The sequence below is a fragment of the Myripristis murdjan genome, chromosome 16, assembly GCF_902150065.1.
Source record: "Myripristis murdjan chromosome 16, fMyrMur1.1, whole genome shotgun sequence".
NCBI classification, from domain to species: Eukaryota; Metazoa; Chordata; class Actinopteri; order Holocentriformes; family Holocentridae; genus Myripristis; species Myripristis murdjan.
In genome coordinates, this window is record NC_043995.1 from 11935001 (window position 1) to 11952500 (window position 17500).

The 17500-nt window shown below is 42.1% G+C and overlaps 1 protein-coding gene across 2 annotated transcripts in view; it reads right to left on the reverse strand.

The window, feature by feature from the left end:
- The window catches only part of LOC115374152 (low-density lipoprotein receptor class A domain-containing protein 4-like), a 194162-nt gene that overhangs the window by 79785 nt on the left and 96877 nt on the right, over positions 1-17500 (reverse strand). For both annotated transcript variants that reach the window (XM_030072923.1, XM_030072924.1), the window contains one exon: positions 10769-10909. In XM_030072923.1, coding sequence (XP_029928783.1) covers positions 10769-10909 — 141 coding nt within the window. The remainder of the gene's footprint in view (positions 1-10768; positions 10910-17500) is intronic.

Sequence of the window (17500 nt, forward strand, 5' to 3'; positions counted from 1 at the left end):
ATCCGCAGCTCAAACAAATTGACAGGCGGGTATTACACCCGAGAGGAGCTGAATCAAGAGCATGAAAGCATTAGCTCCACTCACCCTTGACCTCCAACCTCGACCTGTTCACCGGAGTGTGCCTGTTATGCATACTAACGACTCGGGATGGGGCTGACCGGACAGTAACACCGCAAAAGATTTAGTTTTTCTTACAGTGGTAGCCACGGAGGAAGTCCTCAATCCTCCATCTATCCTGGGACATCGACTGTGATGAAAGGAAAACACTGGAGACAGAGATTTCCTATACAAGTACAGCCACATCCCAGATATTAGACGGCTTGGAGGAGCTAATTGGTCAATAACACTGGAGATTTTGTGCAACAGACTTGCCAAATCACTCTGGAGCAGTGTACATGTGTTCTGAGTCACTGAGTACAATGTTTAGTCAAGGTCTTTCCCTGAAAAAGAAGGTAGGCTGAAATACTGGAGAAATGTTTTTCTTACAGCAGCAACCATAGTAAAAAGACGCTCATTATGCTTGACAGTAGTACTGCAGCAGTCGGTGCAGACTGCTCCTCATTACTCTGTGTAATACATCAACATGAGTAATTAGTGTAACCCAAAATTCACATCTCAAGTGATTTCTATATTATTCTTTCTGATATCTGTAAAAAAAATTTCAATTCTCATTCTTAGGAGCAAACACACAATCAATACTATAGCAAGGCTGCTGTGAAAAGAACGAATATGAAGTTATCAGGGTTGTATGTGACGCAAAATGGATGAACAGGTACATTGTTGCTTTTTTTTTTTTGGATGTTTCTGATGTATTATTGATCTTGGATTCAGAGCTTTTAGATGGTATATTACATCATACTATGTAGGGGTCAATATATTGGCTTGTCTGACCAATGAATTATTGAAGAGAGAAAGTGCATTTTGATAAGTATTCATGGCATTTGATTCCATTTGCTTTCTTTCATTTTGACCACATTTTAAAACTGAGCAAACGGACATGCTGTTGTCGCATGTCTGCCAGTTGAGTTCCACAATGAAACTCAAAGATAAATCTCGGTATGTTGTTGCTGTCATGCAAAAACTATGACTGTACTAATAACCTACCTACCTGGATTTTCATGTTTTAAGAATTCTATGCTAATCTGCGGCCCTGAGGCTCACAAAACCCTCTCAGAAGCTCATCAGCTCACCTAAGTAACACATGGCAGTCAAGTTAAAAATAAGGCTATTTTTCTTTCCTGAAATGCTGACAGTTTGGAGATGTGACACTCTATTTTGAAGTTGGAGTACACTTGAGTTAAACCGCCAGACACTTTAGCGCCTTCAAAAGTCGACCAATCTCAAGCAAAATAAGATAAATCAAGCGCATTTCATATATTTAAAGCCTCATGAATACCAAAATGTATTCAATAGTCACTTGAGCAACCTCAGCGGCATCCCCCCTTTTTTGACTCAACAGGCGGTTTGCCTTTGGAGTTGACCATATGGAAGGACAGGAGTTCAAGTTGTCGCCATTAAACAGTGGTGTGACGAGGGCGATGACAGCCACGGCTTTAAGCATCTCCAGCTGCCGGCAGCTTTAATTGGCCTGGCAGAGTTACAGCCAGGCGCCACTCATCTCTGACCTGAGCACTGCCGGAAAAACCATTAAACAGGCTTCAAAGACCGCCGCTGGGTTTCGGATGAGAGGGTGAGAGATGGAGAGAGAGAGAGAGAGAGGGAGAGAGACAGAGAAAGAGAGGAAAACAGAGAGAGCGAGAGCAAAACAAGGCAGATGAAAGGCAGTATCTATAGAAAGGAAGAATGAGAAACAGAGTGAGAAAGAGAGAGAGGTCCTGATTATCGTGTTTATCCAGCGCTTTACCCAGTGTTTCTCATGTTGTGTCTACTTAGAGTAAATCCTTTAACCACATGGAAACCAGGCTGTTCTACAGAGAGCCTGAGGACAACAACTGGACAACTTCACTAATCTGAATCTTAATGAGGTGGAAATCCCTCCCATGTCTCCCTCGCTCTCGCTTTCTCTCTCTCTCTCACACACACACATTGCACAAATACACACCGATGCACACATACACTTGACCAATAGTGTGCTGTTTTCTTGTGTAAAACTGGCACCTCACAAGAGAGGAAAAAGGTACAGACTGTGTACAGTCATATAATGCATTCACGGTCTTTTATAGACCTAATTAATTATCAGTTTGTTTGGTTATGATCTTCACTGTCTTGCTCCCTAGATTGTTTGTTTGTTTGAGTGATAATCAAAAGTAATGCACAGGCAGCAGCCATGTATTCATTAAAATCCCTGAGGATAACACATGAAGTTTTCAAAACTTGTTTCCAATGAGGTCCTCTTTTAAAAGACAAGGAAGGAAAAGGAAAAAATACATCACAGGCCGGCTGAGAGTCATAGTTCACACATAAAAACATCAAATAAATAAGAATAAGGCATCTACAATAATGAAAAGATGATCAACTGCATTCATCTCCTCTACGGAGAAAACATAACCTTGGGCTACTTGGTTGCGGTTTAATGTGTGCCTCTGAATTTATAGCAAATAAAATACAGATATATGTAATATAGGGATATAGAAACACTTTATAGAAAATAAATAGATTTATCCTAAAATGCTAAATTGACTCTAAATTGTTTTTATCCATTCAGTACATCATTCATGTATGTGTGTTTACTTACATGATGATGAGAGTTGATGATTGTTACAGTTGAAATTCCAGCTTTCACTTCACTTAAATAATTACATATTAATAAACAAACATTTAAGGCTGCAACTAACAAATATTTACACTATCATTTATTTACACTACTGATTATTTTTTCAACTGGTGAATCATTTTATCTATAAAATGTTAAAACTAACAACTAATCGCACTGGATGTCAAGCAGCTGATGCTACAAGATCTTGTGAGTGGTAAATGATGTGTTGTCATGTGTGAGTTTGTGATGGTTTGATTGGCTTTGTCATAATTCGTATATCACTGTGTCAGTCTTGTTTCATGTATGCCAGGCAAAGGTTTCTGATCTGAACGTTACAGCTCTTCCGTGAATACAATCAGTGAGTGTTGCAGAGTTTAGCGGTGTGTGGGACGACCTCCTTTCCTTTCATTTCCCTTTCTCATTTCATCTACACATATTTTTGTTCCTACGTGCCTGCATAAAAATGACCCAGAGGTGCAGAAGTTGTTTGTCTGCATTTTGTAACGTTCTGAAGCTGAGAGAAGCACATCAGGTCCGAAGTATTTGTGAAGCCATCAAACCATCAAATGTTTGATATTTCACTTGATAAATGACTAAGTTGACTACAGTTTCTTCCGGTTTCTTAATTCTTTATCAAGATTATGAATCAATACATTTTCTGTCAGCTCTACAAACATACATTTTCCATACACCCGAGGCAAAGTCAGATCACTTAATCAGCCGGGATAGGTCAGTAAACATATAGGTGTGCAAACACACATCAACACACTGGAACATGCACATTAACACACGCAGCGGTCGGCACCCTCCATTTTGAGTCCTGCGGTCTGGAGGTCAGCACCATCCGCGCATGGCAAAGATCAGCGCCAAGCATCATCCATCCCTCTGCCATCAATGCCTAAGCCCAATGGCACCATTCAATTAGGAGCATTAGGAGCATCCTGCAGCAACATTCATTTGCTGCCTAATTGACCTCCGAGTCGCAGTGGAGATCGAGCCCTGGCAACAACGACAGCTGCACCGACTGAGGCTCCTCCATGTCGACACCATAATTATACAACAAGTCACCCAACACGGGCTTTAGGGTCAAAACTGGAGGAAAAAGAGAGATTACGGAGAGAGAGAGAGAGAGAGAGAGAGAGAGAGAGAGAGAGAGAGACAGATGAGTAAAAAAAGAGATGGAGTGAGGAAAAGACGTGGACAGAAGAGAAGAAAAGACAGGACAGGAAAGGAGAAAAGACGAGAGAAGAAGAAAGGAGAGAAGACAGTTGACCGGAGGCTTGTTCAGCCATGAGATTAAACTAAGTGATGAAAAGCAGGAAGGAAATAGAGGGAGAGGCAGCGAGAGAGCCTCGGGTAAGGAAAAAGCATAGAAGACGGATGAAAAATGCTTTTCAGATGCTTTTAACCATGGGTGGGGCGAGATCAGAAATGAAGATAATATGGTTCTACGATCTTCGTAGCCAGCATCAGGACAGGGATGGCCACTGGGCTACATCTAATAATGGCCTTGATAAATAGCTTCAGCCTCAATCACAGCATACGGCTGAAGCTGCTCGCGGTTGAGACGTCAAATTAACATGGGTGTCTGGCCGTGTCAGCTGGATAAAGGATAACATCACCCCTGCTCTTAAAAAACATAAAAGCACTAATCTAATCTGGTTGCCATATCACAAAGCCTAACAATAAAAAGCACTTAACGGAAACTTCAGTGAAGATACATGAAAAGATTTGGACTTGAATAGCCAAATCTGGGATTTTGTGATATTGCTCAACATTGATTGGGTACTTTTCATCAAAGGTTAATTTGAACTTTGGAATTAGGATAAGCTTCACGAGACACTAGACACAGCGTTAGAGTAATGTGCATCTGTTCCCCAGCCACAGCCTATAAACACTGGTCTTGTCTTCGTCTAGCCACTTTCCTATTATGATAAAAATCACTAATTCTACTCTGTGGCCTCACTGTTGAATGAATATAGAGGAAACACTAACGGGGGCTTCTGAGGAAGGACAAGCTGGTAATAGGCTAGACAGCACTTTGACGGAGAGATAACCATGGAAATGGAAGGAATGGAAGCAGACAAAGGGAACTCATGTGATATCATGCAAAAGTTATCATATTACCAAGATCACTCACCACTGTTCTCGTGAAAGATGTTTTATGTGTTGATATACAGTAGTTGGGATGACACATTCAAATACTACCAAAACTGAAAATGTCACAATGACCAACAGCAGCACTGATGCTTTGTTTCAAGTTTTCATTTGGTCATTTTTGAGGTCTAAAAATCTATATTTCCAGAAAGGCAATTGTCTGCTTTGCATTTCCGTTTCTTCTGTTTGGGGATTTGCCCGTTTTTCTGTGGCACTTTGACCCGTTTTTTTTTTTTTTTATATATGTATATGTATATATATATATATATATATATATATATATATATATATATATATATATATATATATATATATATGTATAATGATGGTCATTATCATGATATAAAAATGAAGTGGTGTCCTAGAGAAGATCGTACATGTTATCATTAACACTGTATGAACACAGGAGGTGGAGATGGCTTGAATATATTTTCTTTCATTTATTCTTTATTTGGTGGGGACTACACATAATTCTAAAAGATTCACACCAGAGTTAGCAAGAGGTGTTTAATCTGCAACCCCTATTAAAAACACAACATGACAGAACATGATGCAACAATACAATAAGAATTAACACAGACTAGGATAATAATAGCTATGTAATAAATATAGATGTTAGGAAAGTAGGGGTACTCCAACACTAATAATGGCATGATTGGATGGGTTTTAGTTTTAGTTTTAGTTTTAGTTTTTAACTTTTTCTTGAAAACTGAGTGAGTGTCGGAGTCTCTGATGTCGGCTGATATTGCATTCCACTCCCAAACGGTCTTGACAGAAAATGCCGATTGACCAAACGTTATTTTTTTCTGCATGGAGCAACAAGATCCCCTCTTACAGAGACCCTGGTCTCCTCACGTTGGTCTGTGATGGAATTGCAAAGTGTTTCAGGGGTGGTGGTCCAAGATCATGTATAAGTTTATAAGGTAAGGATGCATTAGAGAGCTGGATTAAAAAAAAAAAAAAAAAAAAAATCTGTGTCTGTTCATAATATTGTAGCAGAGACCATCTCTCAGCTTTTTTTCATGTCTGTTTATACAGAATGAGCAGTGGCTTCAATGAGGTCACTCCTGCCTGTCAGTGGTTGTGCAGTGAACACAGAGCAAAAAACTGTTAAACATCACTAGACAGGATGACAACTACAACCCAGAAGGGAAAAGGGAAGCAGAACCCCCCCATCACCTCCTGCACTTACCTCCACTGACTGAAAACTGAAAACTGACTGAAAAAACTACAACACTAGACCTACTTTGTCTTCTCATTGTCTCCCTCAAGCAGAAGACAATCACAGAAATTTTGTGTGTTAAGAAAAAGAAAATACTTTATTACAATAAAAAAGTGTTAAAGCTATCAGTGGGAAACAATAGCGCTGTCTAAGGCACTCAGACAGTCTGGAGGAGTAGAGTAGAGCAGTCAATAATGAGCATTCACAGCGTTATGAATGTCCAGCACTGACAGAGCAGCTGAATCAATCAGCGAGCCCGAGGCTTGCTAGATGTTATTGAAGTGCCGTTCACACTGAACTGGGATCAATGGTTAAGCTAGAGTTGACCATTGATCTAAACCATCCTCACCTCTGCTTTTCTGTCCCCTCCTCACACTTCAGCGGAACCTAACAAGGCAAGAGAGCCCAGACGAGGCCGGCTAGCGTAAGATGGCAGCATGTAGCTTTGACCCCTTGATCTGTAATGGACCGTGCTCTTAAAAACACACACTCCTATCCACTGTTTTCTCATATGAACTTCAGACAATGTCTGGAGAATCAGGCCTGGTCATTGTCTTTAGTTGTTGTTTCACACGTGTTGCAAACAACAGGAAACAGAGGCATTCTTATCTATTAGAAATAAGGAGTTGGGTTTAGGTGAGAGGTGGCACCTGGGTAGAACGTGCAGGAGGCAGGACATGACGCATGATCTGTAATGATCTGTTTTTGCGCTGATATCAATACTACATGTATTCCTCAGAGGTTGTTTGTGGGATAAATGGTGCTTTAGACGGTCATTACAATTTGAGAGATAACTGAGATTTCTAAATTGTTCCTCACTGATATTTGGAGGCATGACAGCCTGTATACAGAGGTAGCTATTGTAGAAATCGCACTTGAGGCTTGCAACATGGCTGCTGTCTTGGTGATTGCCTACATTTCCCAGAACCACTTGTTCAACCTACAGAGAATTCACCTGGACCAGTTTCATCTGGCTGTTGGTTTTAGGTGTCGGTGAAAAAAGGAGTGGTAGCTATGATAGTAACGGTAAGACAGCAAGAGTTTCATGTAGAGTCTGCATGTCTATGGCGCTTTTCTCATCTACTGACACCTTAAAGCCCTTTACATGGCCCTTCACATTCACCCATTCTCACACTCATTTATACACTCATGGCAGAGGCTGGCATGCAAGATGCAAGAGTGGTTAGGGGTTCATTGTCTTGCTGAACGACACTTCAACATGCAACCACGAGGAGCCCGGGGTCTAGCCAAAAATCCTCTGATTACAAGGCAATCTCCTGAGCCACACTGCCCCATGTCTTTCAGCTGCATTGCATTATGGATTATTTTGGCTATTGTGGGTGGAGACATTGGTGTCTTGGCCTCGCTCTGTTTACTATTATCTCAATTTTAAAGATCTGACACCAAAACCTGAGATTTACTGTTGAGAGTATTAGACATCTGGAACCTTTCTCCTATTAAAGTCCATGATGCCTGAACGGGAACTATCTTAATCTGATGTCATGTCATCTATATGTGCCCAGTTACCCCTGTGTATAATAACTAAAAACACCATCAAACAACAAGATCGGCGATGAGGCTGGTGTCCCTGGGAAGGCCTTGCTCGATAAGGCTGTTGAGACTAAATATCTGGTCTGGTTGCTATCCGATTGTTCACACTCGGAGGCAGAAGAAAGACGACCATCATGCACATGAAGACAAGGGATCACAACTCTGTTATCCAGAAACATTTTCCCATTCATCCACAGCACTTCTATTGTCTCTGGCTTCACAGTAGAGACTATAGTTACATAAATACATAGTTACATAAATTACAAATGTGGTCACAAGTTACAACTGGTCTATATATCGATATTATCTGGGACTGGCATTGCCTGGGATTTTGGATATTGAATTATCATGATATTGTGTAAGTGCCTTTTCCTGGTTTCAAAGACTGCATTACAGTAATGCATTTCTTGTAGCTGTTCCATTATTTTCTCGCCTCTACCTACTTGGTCATCAGATGCACATGCCTAATGATTGTTCATCAAAAAGTCTCTTTGTTGTGAATATCTTCTATCCCTGCAATACTGTCACAAATCAATATTGAGGTATTCAGTCAAAGATATCATAATATTTGACTTTGTCCTTACTATACGCACAGCCCTATCTAAAGTGGCATCATTGCAATAATATCATAACCGCAGAATTTTGCATGAGACTTCTTTGACCTGTGATTGCATTCATATGTGGATTCCAAGCATGCTGACACTTTACACCATTTTATATGAGATTTATTCTACCAAATGCAATTGTATGGGATTATTTCAAGAGCTGAGCAGGTGAAGTTGGGAACAGTGCTGAAATAAATCATGTGCGTGGGCATTGTTGCTGTTAAAGGTGTCTTCTGCTCTAGTTCATTCTGTTTTTCTTCTCCCTTTATTGAAATTCCCACCGGCTGGTGCCAATGCCACTCTCAGATTTCAGTCGAACACATTAAAAAAAATGTGTTGCACCAAACAACCAGAGATGGTCTGACTGGTTATGACGAGAAGAGGAGAGAAGAGAAGATGAACAGAGAGAGGAAAGGAGAGGAGAACAGGAGGAAAGAGGAGAGGAGTTCACAGTAGAGGAGGTGCTGGGTGGGAGAGGCAGGGCGTCAGGCTGCAGTGTGTCTAGACAGTATTCATGATCCATCTGTCTGCCACTGCCACAGCAACAGCCAGCGGCTACAGAAAGATGGCAAACTCCATTATAACAGGAACATTTTCTATGTCGCTCTCTCTTTCTCTCTTCTCCCCCCCACTCGCCCTCCTCTCTTTCCCTCTCACTCTCTTTCTTTCCCTTTGTCGTCTTCTCTCTCTTTCCATCTCCCACTACCCCTTCCCTCTCTCTCTTCCTCTCTCTCCCCCTCTTTTTATCCTATTTCTCTATCTCACTGCCTGTCTCACTATCTTGCTCTCCCTCTGAGTCTGCCTGCCCTCCCTTCAGCCCCCTACCACTCTTTTTGGCAATCTCTCCCCTTCACTCTCTTTCTCCCTCTCCCCCACCTCCCTCTCCCTCTCCCCTTCCCCCTCCCTCTCCCTCCCTCACTCTGTGTCTCTCAGGCATCACCAGAAAATGTGCACCGGCTCAGAAAATTACAATCATTGTACAGCTTTCCCATAACGCCGGCCGCAGACACTTACATTAACATTCGCTCTAGACAGCTAAATATTTTAAGTGCCCGGCGCTGGATTCTATCCATTGGAAATGAGTACACCCCTACCCCCCTACCCTCCCATACACCCGTACCCCCACCTACAAAAGAAAAAAAAATAAAAGGAAAGGCCATTCACAGTGTCTTGTGTGGGGGGGGACAGAAAGAAAAAAAAGTGAGAGACGAAGCAGCAGAAATCTGCAAAACAACACTGGCTGATGATGTGGGTTTAGGCTTCTTTTTTGGGGTGGGCGGGGGGTGGGGGGTGAAGGGCATGGAAGCAATTCAAGGAGGAAGGGAGGTGGAGGGTAGAGGAAAGGAAGAGATGGGAGGGGAGGTATAGGGAACTTGCCAGACAGACACACACAAACAGACACAAGCACACACACACACACGGCCAGGGATGAAAGTGCTGCTGTAAAAAAAGTTTTCCCTCTCCTCCTAAAAGTTGTTGAAAGAGAACGCTGCAGCACATCAAAGTGGCCTGGCAGACAGCCATCGGAGCCCAATGGTGTCCTTCACCCTCTCTCTCTGTCTCTCTCGTTCTTCCTCTGTCTCTCCCTCCATCTCCCTCTCTTTCTACCTCTCTCTGTTTCCATTGATCGTGACGAGCCGAGGGAACGCTCTCATCTCGTTCCCTGGACAGTGCTGCTCCGCAGGAGGTGGAGGTGTGTGTGTGTGTGTGTGTGTGTGTGTGAGTGAGTATGTGTGTGTGTAAGCGACGACAAGGAGATTCAAACAAAATTGCCCGGAAATGGAGAGGTAGAAACATTTCTTTGAGGAAGTAAAGCTGCGTTTGGTTGGTACGAAAAAATCTGTTATAATCCCGTGGGGACTTAAGGGTGTCTGTACTTTGTGACGCATTTATCTCCTATGATATCACTGCAGTATTTCTATAAGACTGTTCTGTAGTAACCAATAGTGAGTTTACAGTGACCTTGTAGTAATTTATTGTATTTTTACTCCCTATACTATCAGTGTTATGGCTAGACTCTTCCTACAGAGACTTACAGTGCGTTCATGGTGCTTACTAGTCAGCTTATGGTGGCTTCATTATGTGTGCCATTGTCATCTCCTTTGGCGACACGATAATATTTGTTTTGATATTATGTTTATATAGTGCTCTTCTGCAGTTTATTACAGGATAGCATCTCTGTTTTTGGAGCCTAGATGAAGCTTTTACTACAACCTGCATCTATTTTTTTTTTTTTATCTTTATGCCCCAAAGTCGAAAAACTCCACCTTTGGAACGAATTATGCTGTGCAGAAAGTTACTCTGCAGCACCGCACCCAAAAAATGACTGCACAAGTCTCAGTGTGCACCTTGATATCCACAACACAACTAGGGAGCGACAGACAGAAAACAGAGAGGAGGAGGATTGAAACCAGCACAGAGAGAAAAGACGAAAAAGACAGAGGAGAATAAAGGTTGAGACGTGCTGTTCAGTTGCCGTGATAGGTGCCAGGTGAGCGAGTGGCGGCTGCTACTCACAGTTGAAGATGCCAGGCGGGGGGTGCTGGGTGACCACGGGACAGTTCTCCTCATCGCTGTTGTCCCCACAGTTATTCAGCTGGTTGCAGATCAGCGAGCCCAGACGCAAACAATTCCCATTGGTGCAGTGGAACTTGCACTCTGTACACGTGAAGGGTAAGTAGAGAGGGAGGAGAAACGCTGATTAGCACAAATAGCAGAAAGAGTTGGACTCTCCAAACAGTGTGGTTGAATAAATAGTGGGTGATGTTCAGCTTTGCATGCTAGGAGCACAAATGTTTGTTTGTTGACTCGGAGCCCCTGAGTCATTTTTTAGAGATGATGAGAGCACTTTTTCTGACACTTTTCCACTGTTGAGATTTTGGGAAGCCATTTTGTGTTGAACCCCAGAGGTTTGCAGAAACATGGACTGTGAAGGCAGACAAAAAAAAAAACAAAAATAAAAAAAATAAATAAATAAATAAAAAAATTGATGAAAATCCTTGTGCACAGAAAATGTTCATAAAAATCCACTGGAGCTATAAAAACCTGTCAGAAAAATACCAATGCATGAAGGATGTAAAATCACCCATAAAGAAGGCACAGAGCATGCTCATGTATGTCACTCTCCCCGTTATCTATGCCTCAGAATGTGCAAGGTCATGTGAAATGAGTTTTTTTTTTTTTTTTTTTTTACCTGTGAGCTTCGACACAAAACAACGTTAATGCAATGCGAGTTCACAGAGAAACGAGGTCACACCAAAAGCGGTCCCCCGATCAAAACAACAAATAAATAAACAGCTTTTCAAACGGCCTTTGATGTGCCGCAGCCCCAAACCATAATGTGCTTCTGTCACGGCTATTACCAAAACGCTTTTTTCGCCCTAAATATTAATATGCCTGATTAACACAATCTGGTTTGAAGAGGAGGGGGGCTCCCAAACCCATAAATGCATAAGTTAAAAAAAAAAAAAGTATATTCTTGAGGGAATGAAAAATCACGCTGAAGTTTAATCATAATAACTGAAAATAACAACAATACAGTGTTTGATGCATTGGAATGCAAGGCCAGGCTAGTATGCCCTGGAGTGTGATGTGTGTGGTTTAGTGCAGCCATTCTCTGAGAGCTACGCTCACACAGTGCCCATTAGGAGTCCATAAAATGGGAGTCGCAGCACAGATGGGGAAATAAATGAAAGTTGAATGAAAAAGAGTTAGCTGTAGAGTTAGGCATTCCGAAAACCTAGAATAACTCATATATCAACACAGAATTTAAGCCCATTTAGGTTTATGATGGCATGAAAGTGTAACGCTGATTAGCTCATCTTGTGCAATGGCTCAGTGTCTTGTCCGTGTATTTGGGCAGACAAAGCTCCAGACTACACGTATGTGAGTATTCTGCTACAAGTACAGCTGGTGGGCCTTGAATCTAAAGGACGATTCGTCTTCATTAAATAAAATCCCACTGCAGGAAACCTTTTGAGGGACCAGGAACTCTTACCCCTGTTTCCACCAGAGGAACCAGTGCCTCCTTTTGCCCTGGGAGTTGAGCTCCTGAGACCTGAAACGGTCCCTGGCAGTGCTCTCCATGTTCCTGGTGCAATTTTCGAGGGGAACATCCTTGACTGGTTGAATCAAGAGATCGTTCAGCTACTAACTGAGACAGAAACGCTTTGTTTGTCTCTCTTTACGATTGCACACCATGTCACAGTTGATCTCCATCATACTACATAAAATCAGTTTCCTCTGTTCGGCTTGTCTTCAAGAGGCTGCTCCCACCTGGTATTAACAACCGTCCTGAGAAATCCGGACACAAGTGGACAGCTGTCAGTCCGTCTGTACACACCTAGTATTAACATGTGTCTCCAAATGAGTCTCGCCTGTCCACTTGTGTTCGGATGTCGCTTTCCCGCTCTATATGGAAATAAACATGTATCATTTCAGAGAGAGAGAGAGAGAGAGAGAGAGAGAGAGAGAGAGAGAGTGAAGGACACCATGGGGACCGTAAAATGAAATTCCCACTTTGCTAGTCCTCCTTCCATGCAAAAAATAAAAATAAAATGGCATATAAGAGGCAGTGAGTATTTAACAAAAGAAAACATCCTCGTGCACGCAAGCCTCATTTTAATGTGGCTGTCAGCCACTGAAGACATATTTCACATCTGTTAAAGGCTCGACCTGATCACGTTCAGGCTAAGATTGTTTAATAATTCCAGCGGGTCTGAGAGGGTTCTCGCTTACGTGGATAAATCAACCTGTAATATTTCTGTGGTATTCCTGTAGTACCTGCAATGCCACATATGCATGGCCGCTACAACATTTCTGTAGTATTCCTATAGTAACTCTATTGCATTTAGGGTTAGACGGTTAGACATGTGTCCCAGGATGCCTTCAATGCGCCCTGGGACACATGTCTGCTTACACCTCTAATGCGATGTGGACACAAGCATCCCAGACCACCTCTGAATGTGTCCTGAAATCCGATCACTCAGGACGCACTGAGGACGCACTGTTGCTGTTTACACCTGTACTTAGAGGTGTCAGCCTGTGTTCAGATTTTTCAGGACCAATGTTAATAACAGGTGGGAACAGCCTCCAAGTGTCCTGAATCTTGCATTTGTTTGCCATGCGTCTCTTTTCCAAAACCAAACGCAGCATCAAAGCTGCACAGTAGTTAATAACTATGAACATAATGATGGCCTCGTCATCTTCCGTGTTCGGTGTTTTGCTGTTGTCAGTCGCACACAGAATGACTTGACACCTCCTCCTCCTTTGCATTTAGTTCACTGCTCCCGGGATGCGGGGGAAATGCAAACACTCATGAGCTTATGGTGCTCACTTTGCCCCCAGAGCCTTATTCCAAGAGAAAGCGAGCCAGGAACTTTGGCCCTGCAATTTTTTAATGGAAAAGAGGCATGAGCCAATATCCAGAATGCCATTAGACGGCATCCATGTGTAATATCCAGTGTGAGAGGCCTCTAACCCTATCTTTCCCTTGCCACGCTCTCCTCATTAACTGAAATATGATTAGTACAGTATAAGGCAAGGCATCCTGAAGGTTTGAAACCAAACCAAGAAGTTAGTCTCTGTCTCCGGTGCCTGAGCTCATTAAAACATGCCAATGTTATACTGCATATCCATTTGGAAAAAAAAAAAAGCCACCTGCATTTCATTAGCTAATATTTCAAAAGCACAGATTATCATTATAGCCTTAAAAAAAAAAAAAAAAACAGAACTATTTTGCAAGCAAAAGATGACTCATAACTTTAATGGTAACCCCATCATGTTTACTGTGGGTTTACTTTGATGCCAGCAACCATTTTTCTGGTGTAAGCAGATTTTTGTCCTTTTCTTTTTTTTTTTTTCTCCATAATATCTCAATTTGGAAGGAAACTCCTCATATACAGTATTCTTGTCATATGGACACCCTACAGCAATGAGGCAACGACCCCTTTTGGATCCTGACTGTAGTTTAAAGATGTAAACAGAGAATCACCCTTGTGACCAATATGATGTTGACTTTGGGGTGTGTGTGTGTGTGTGTGTGTTTTTGTGGGTAGGTGGTGGGGGTCTTTCTTTCTGCTCCCCTGCCCAGGAAGGCCTACCCCCTAAGGAACAAGCAGTAAGCCTCACTTACAAATCAGGGAGTGTTTTATCCTTCTCAAAGTGAATAAAGACTCTCACCAGCTTCTCTGTATCCAAGGGGTTGAGTTCCTGATCCCAAAACAGTCCCTGCGACTGAGACAGGGCTCTCTAAGCTCCTGGAGACTGTCGGGGTGGAGCTTTAGTGCTGAACATTTGGATTGTGATTGGTTAAATGCATGATGCAAGCAGGAGACACAAAGACCTGTAAACCTCAGAGAACACGCCCTCATCCAAACCCTGACCTTAGTCACACCAAACTGCGGGCGTTCCCAGAGGTCTTCACATCAGCCGCCAAACAGTGTTGTGCAAGAGAATCACCTGTGTTCGTTTTTTTAAAAACAGGATTGAGCAACTGCAAACACAAATTATTATAGGATCATTCCATCAGGACATTGTTGGGCTAGTAATTGAGAGAAAAACAACATCTCTGTTTGGAAAGGTACACCATGTCACATTTGATCTGCACCTGCAAAAGCAGTTTCCTCTTTTCAGCTCATGCTTTTTTCTTTTTTTCTTTTTTTTTTAAGATTACCTTTTTGGCATTTCTGCTTTATTGAAGTGACAGTAGAGAGATACAAGATATGCAGGGGAGAGAGCTGGGATGACATGCAGCAAATGGCCTGGGCTTGGATTCGAACTCAAAACGCTGCGGTCAGGACTCAGCCTTGTACAAATGGTACGTGCTCTACCCATGAGCCACCAGGGCGCTGCCTCAGCTCATGCTTTTGTAGCATTCTCTCTTCTCCAAACCCAAATGCAACATCACATCGCTGCAGTAGTAAATAATCATGAACATAACGACAGCTTCAGACATCTTCCAGCATCTTCCATGTTTACTGCTTTGCTGTTATCAGTCGCACACAGAATGACTGGACACCTCTTTATATGTGTGTTAGTTTGCTGCAGGTGTGGTGGAAACACAAACACACAAGCGCTTAGGATGTTTAGGCCCAAAAACCATCTTCCAAGAGCAAGAGCCAAGACGCCCCAGAGTTTTGTGGTGGAAAAAGGTCACAAGATACTGGGCAGGAAAATAAAGATCGATGATATGCCAGAAGTGCCCGTGCAGCAATACGTGGAAAAATAGAGTGCCAGTGTGGTTCTTCTAACCAGAAAAATCTCATACATTTCGTCATAGAAATGAATACTGCTTCATACATGGACAGCGCATGAGACTGAGAAAATTGAAAAGATTAAGCAAAACTCCCTCTGAAATATTCAGTGAAATGATGTCTTTGCCATAGTAACAAATCAGCTTTGACTCTCATGCGCCAAACTCATTACTTAATGTGATTACGCAGGTCTAATCGACCGCTGCAATCAAGTCTCAGCAAGATTCTCCACACTTCTAACAGGGATCCTTGTTTTCTGAATTTTTGTCCTTGGCAAGGTAATAGATGGGAGATGGAGGCAAAAAATAATCCCTCGGAGGAACAGAGGAAGGAAACATTTTAATGAAATTCATTAGAATGGATATGGGGAAGCTGCAGTGTTTTGTAGCAGTTAATCAACACACACACACACAAGCACAGGCTGCTCATATCTGCGCATACGAACACAATGAAACAAAGGTAGACACACACACACAGACACACACAAACAAACACCTCGCAGGCCCTTTCCTGTTGCGAGTCCTTCCGATCTGCCCGGCTGGCAGTGAGCGACCTAATGACACTGCACATTTTCTCCTCTTCCTCCCATAACAAGAACAGCTTGTTCTGCTCTTGTCTAGACAGTAGCGGGGGAAAAAAAAAAAAACAGGAACAGAGATCCGATTCAAAGAACAGACCAGCATGACCGTTCTCTGGAAAGAGCCCTCTCCCCTTCTTCTGAGTGGCAATTAGTGAAGCCTCAGTGACTTGCCCAGCCTCTTCTCTCCTCTCCCCTGTCTGTCTCTCAGACTGTCTCATCTATTACTCCCATCGTCTCTGTCCTCTTCTCTATAAACTCTCCTCTCCAACTTGTCTTTTCCATTCCTCTCCCATCTTCTCTTGCGCTCTCCTCTCACTCAGTGTCTCCTCTATTACTCTCCCATCCTCTTACCTGTCCTCTCTATTGCTCCTGCCTTCCTCTCCCCTTTAAGCTAGCCATCCATTCGACGTCGATGTGCCACAAAAAAAAAAAAAAAAAAAAAAAAAAGGAAAAAAACAAAAACAAAAACAAATAGCAACAACAAACAAGTCTTCCCTTCCAAATTATACACACAGCTTCTGGTCAAAACCAATCATAAAAATGTCACCTGGTCTAACCTGTAATTGTATATATATTACCTGCATTTCCACAGAATACAGCTAAATGAGAAAAACAAAAACAAACAAACACTTATCTGTAAAGAGATGATCAGCTATTGTTCCGGTGTTTTCTCATGATTTCTCAATTTTCTCAAGAACAAACTTAAGGCCATGTAAACACAGCAGGTGCATCATACTTTATATGACATCAGTGTAATATTTCTCAGAGATAATGGTAGAAATTTTACATATATACATTGCCACAAATGTGATTTGATTGCTTTTTAAAAGTGAATTTCTTTCTTCTCTGTCTCCATTGGGTGTAAAATTTGCCACTGCCATTTAATTTGTCACCCTTCTAATTTGATACATCATGATGTGAATACAAAATTAAACCCAAAACCACGGTATTTATAGAGCAGTAAAGTTCAACACCATGTGATAGAAAGTACAAATTGTATCACGTATGGCTATAATAGCTATCAAATGCAGAAGCAGAGGTTTTCTCTTCACCATCCTCTGTCTATTCCTTCCTCTCTGTCTCTCACTGGCTGTGTTTCCATGCGCCTGTCAAGGCAATTTTAAGTTTCAAGAGTGAATCAGCACAAAACCACTTTTTTGAGCTGTAAAAAAATGGTTACATGGCTTCAGTGAGCAGTGAACAAAATTAATCCTGGTGCTTAATTTCAACAGATTTTGAATTAAGTATCACATTTGCATACAGGGGCAACACATCAGTGTTGCCTTCCTGGCCACACATCAATCAGTGATGCAAGGGCAGCTTTACAATCGGAAAAACAATACCGCTTCCAAGTTGACCTTGCTATTTGCTCTTGTCCCCCACCCTGGATTTTCACATCGTCATAATTGCATACTA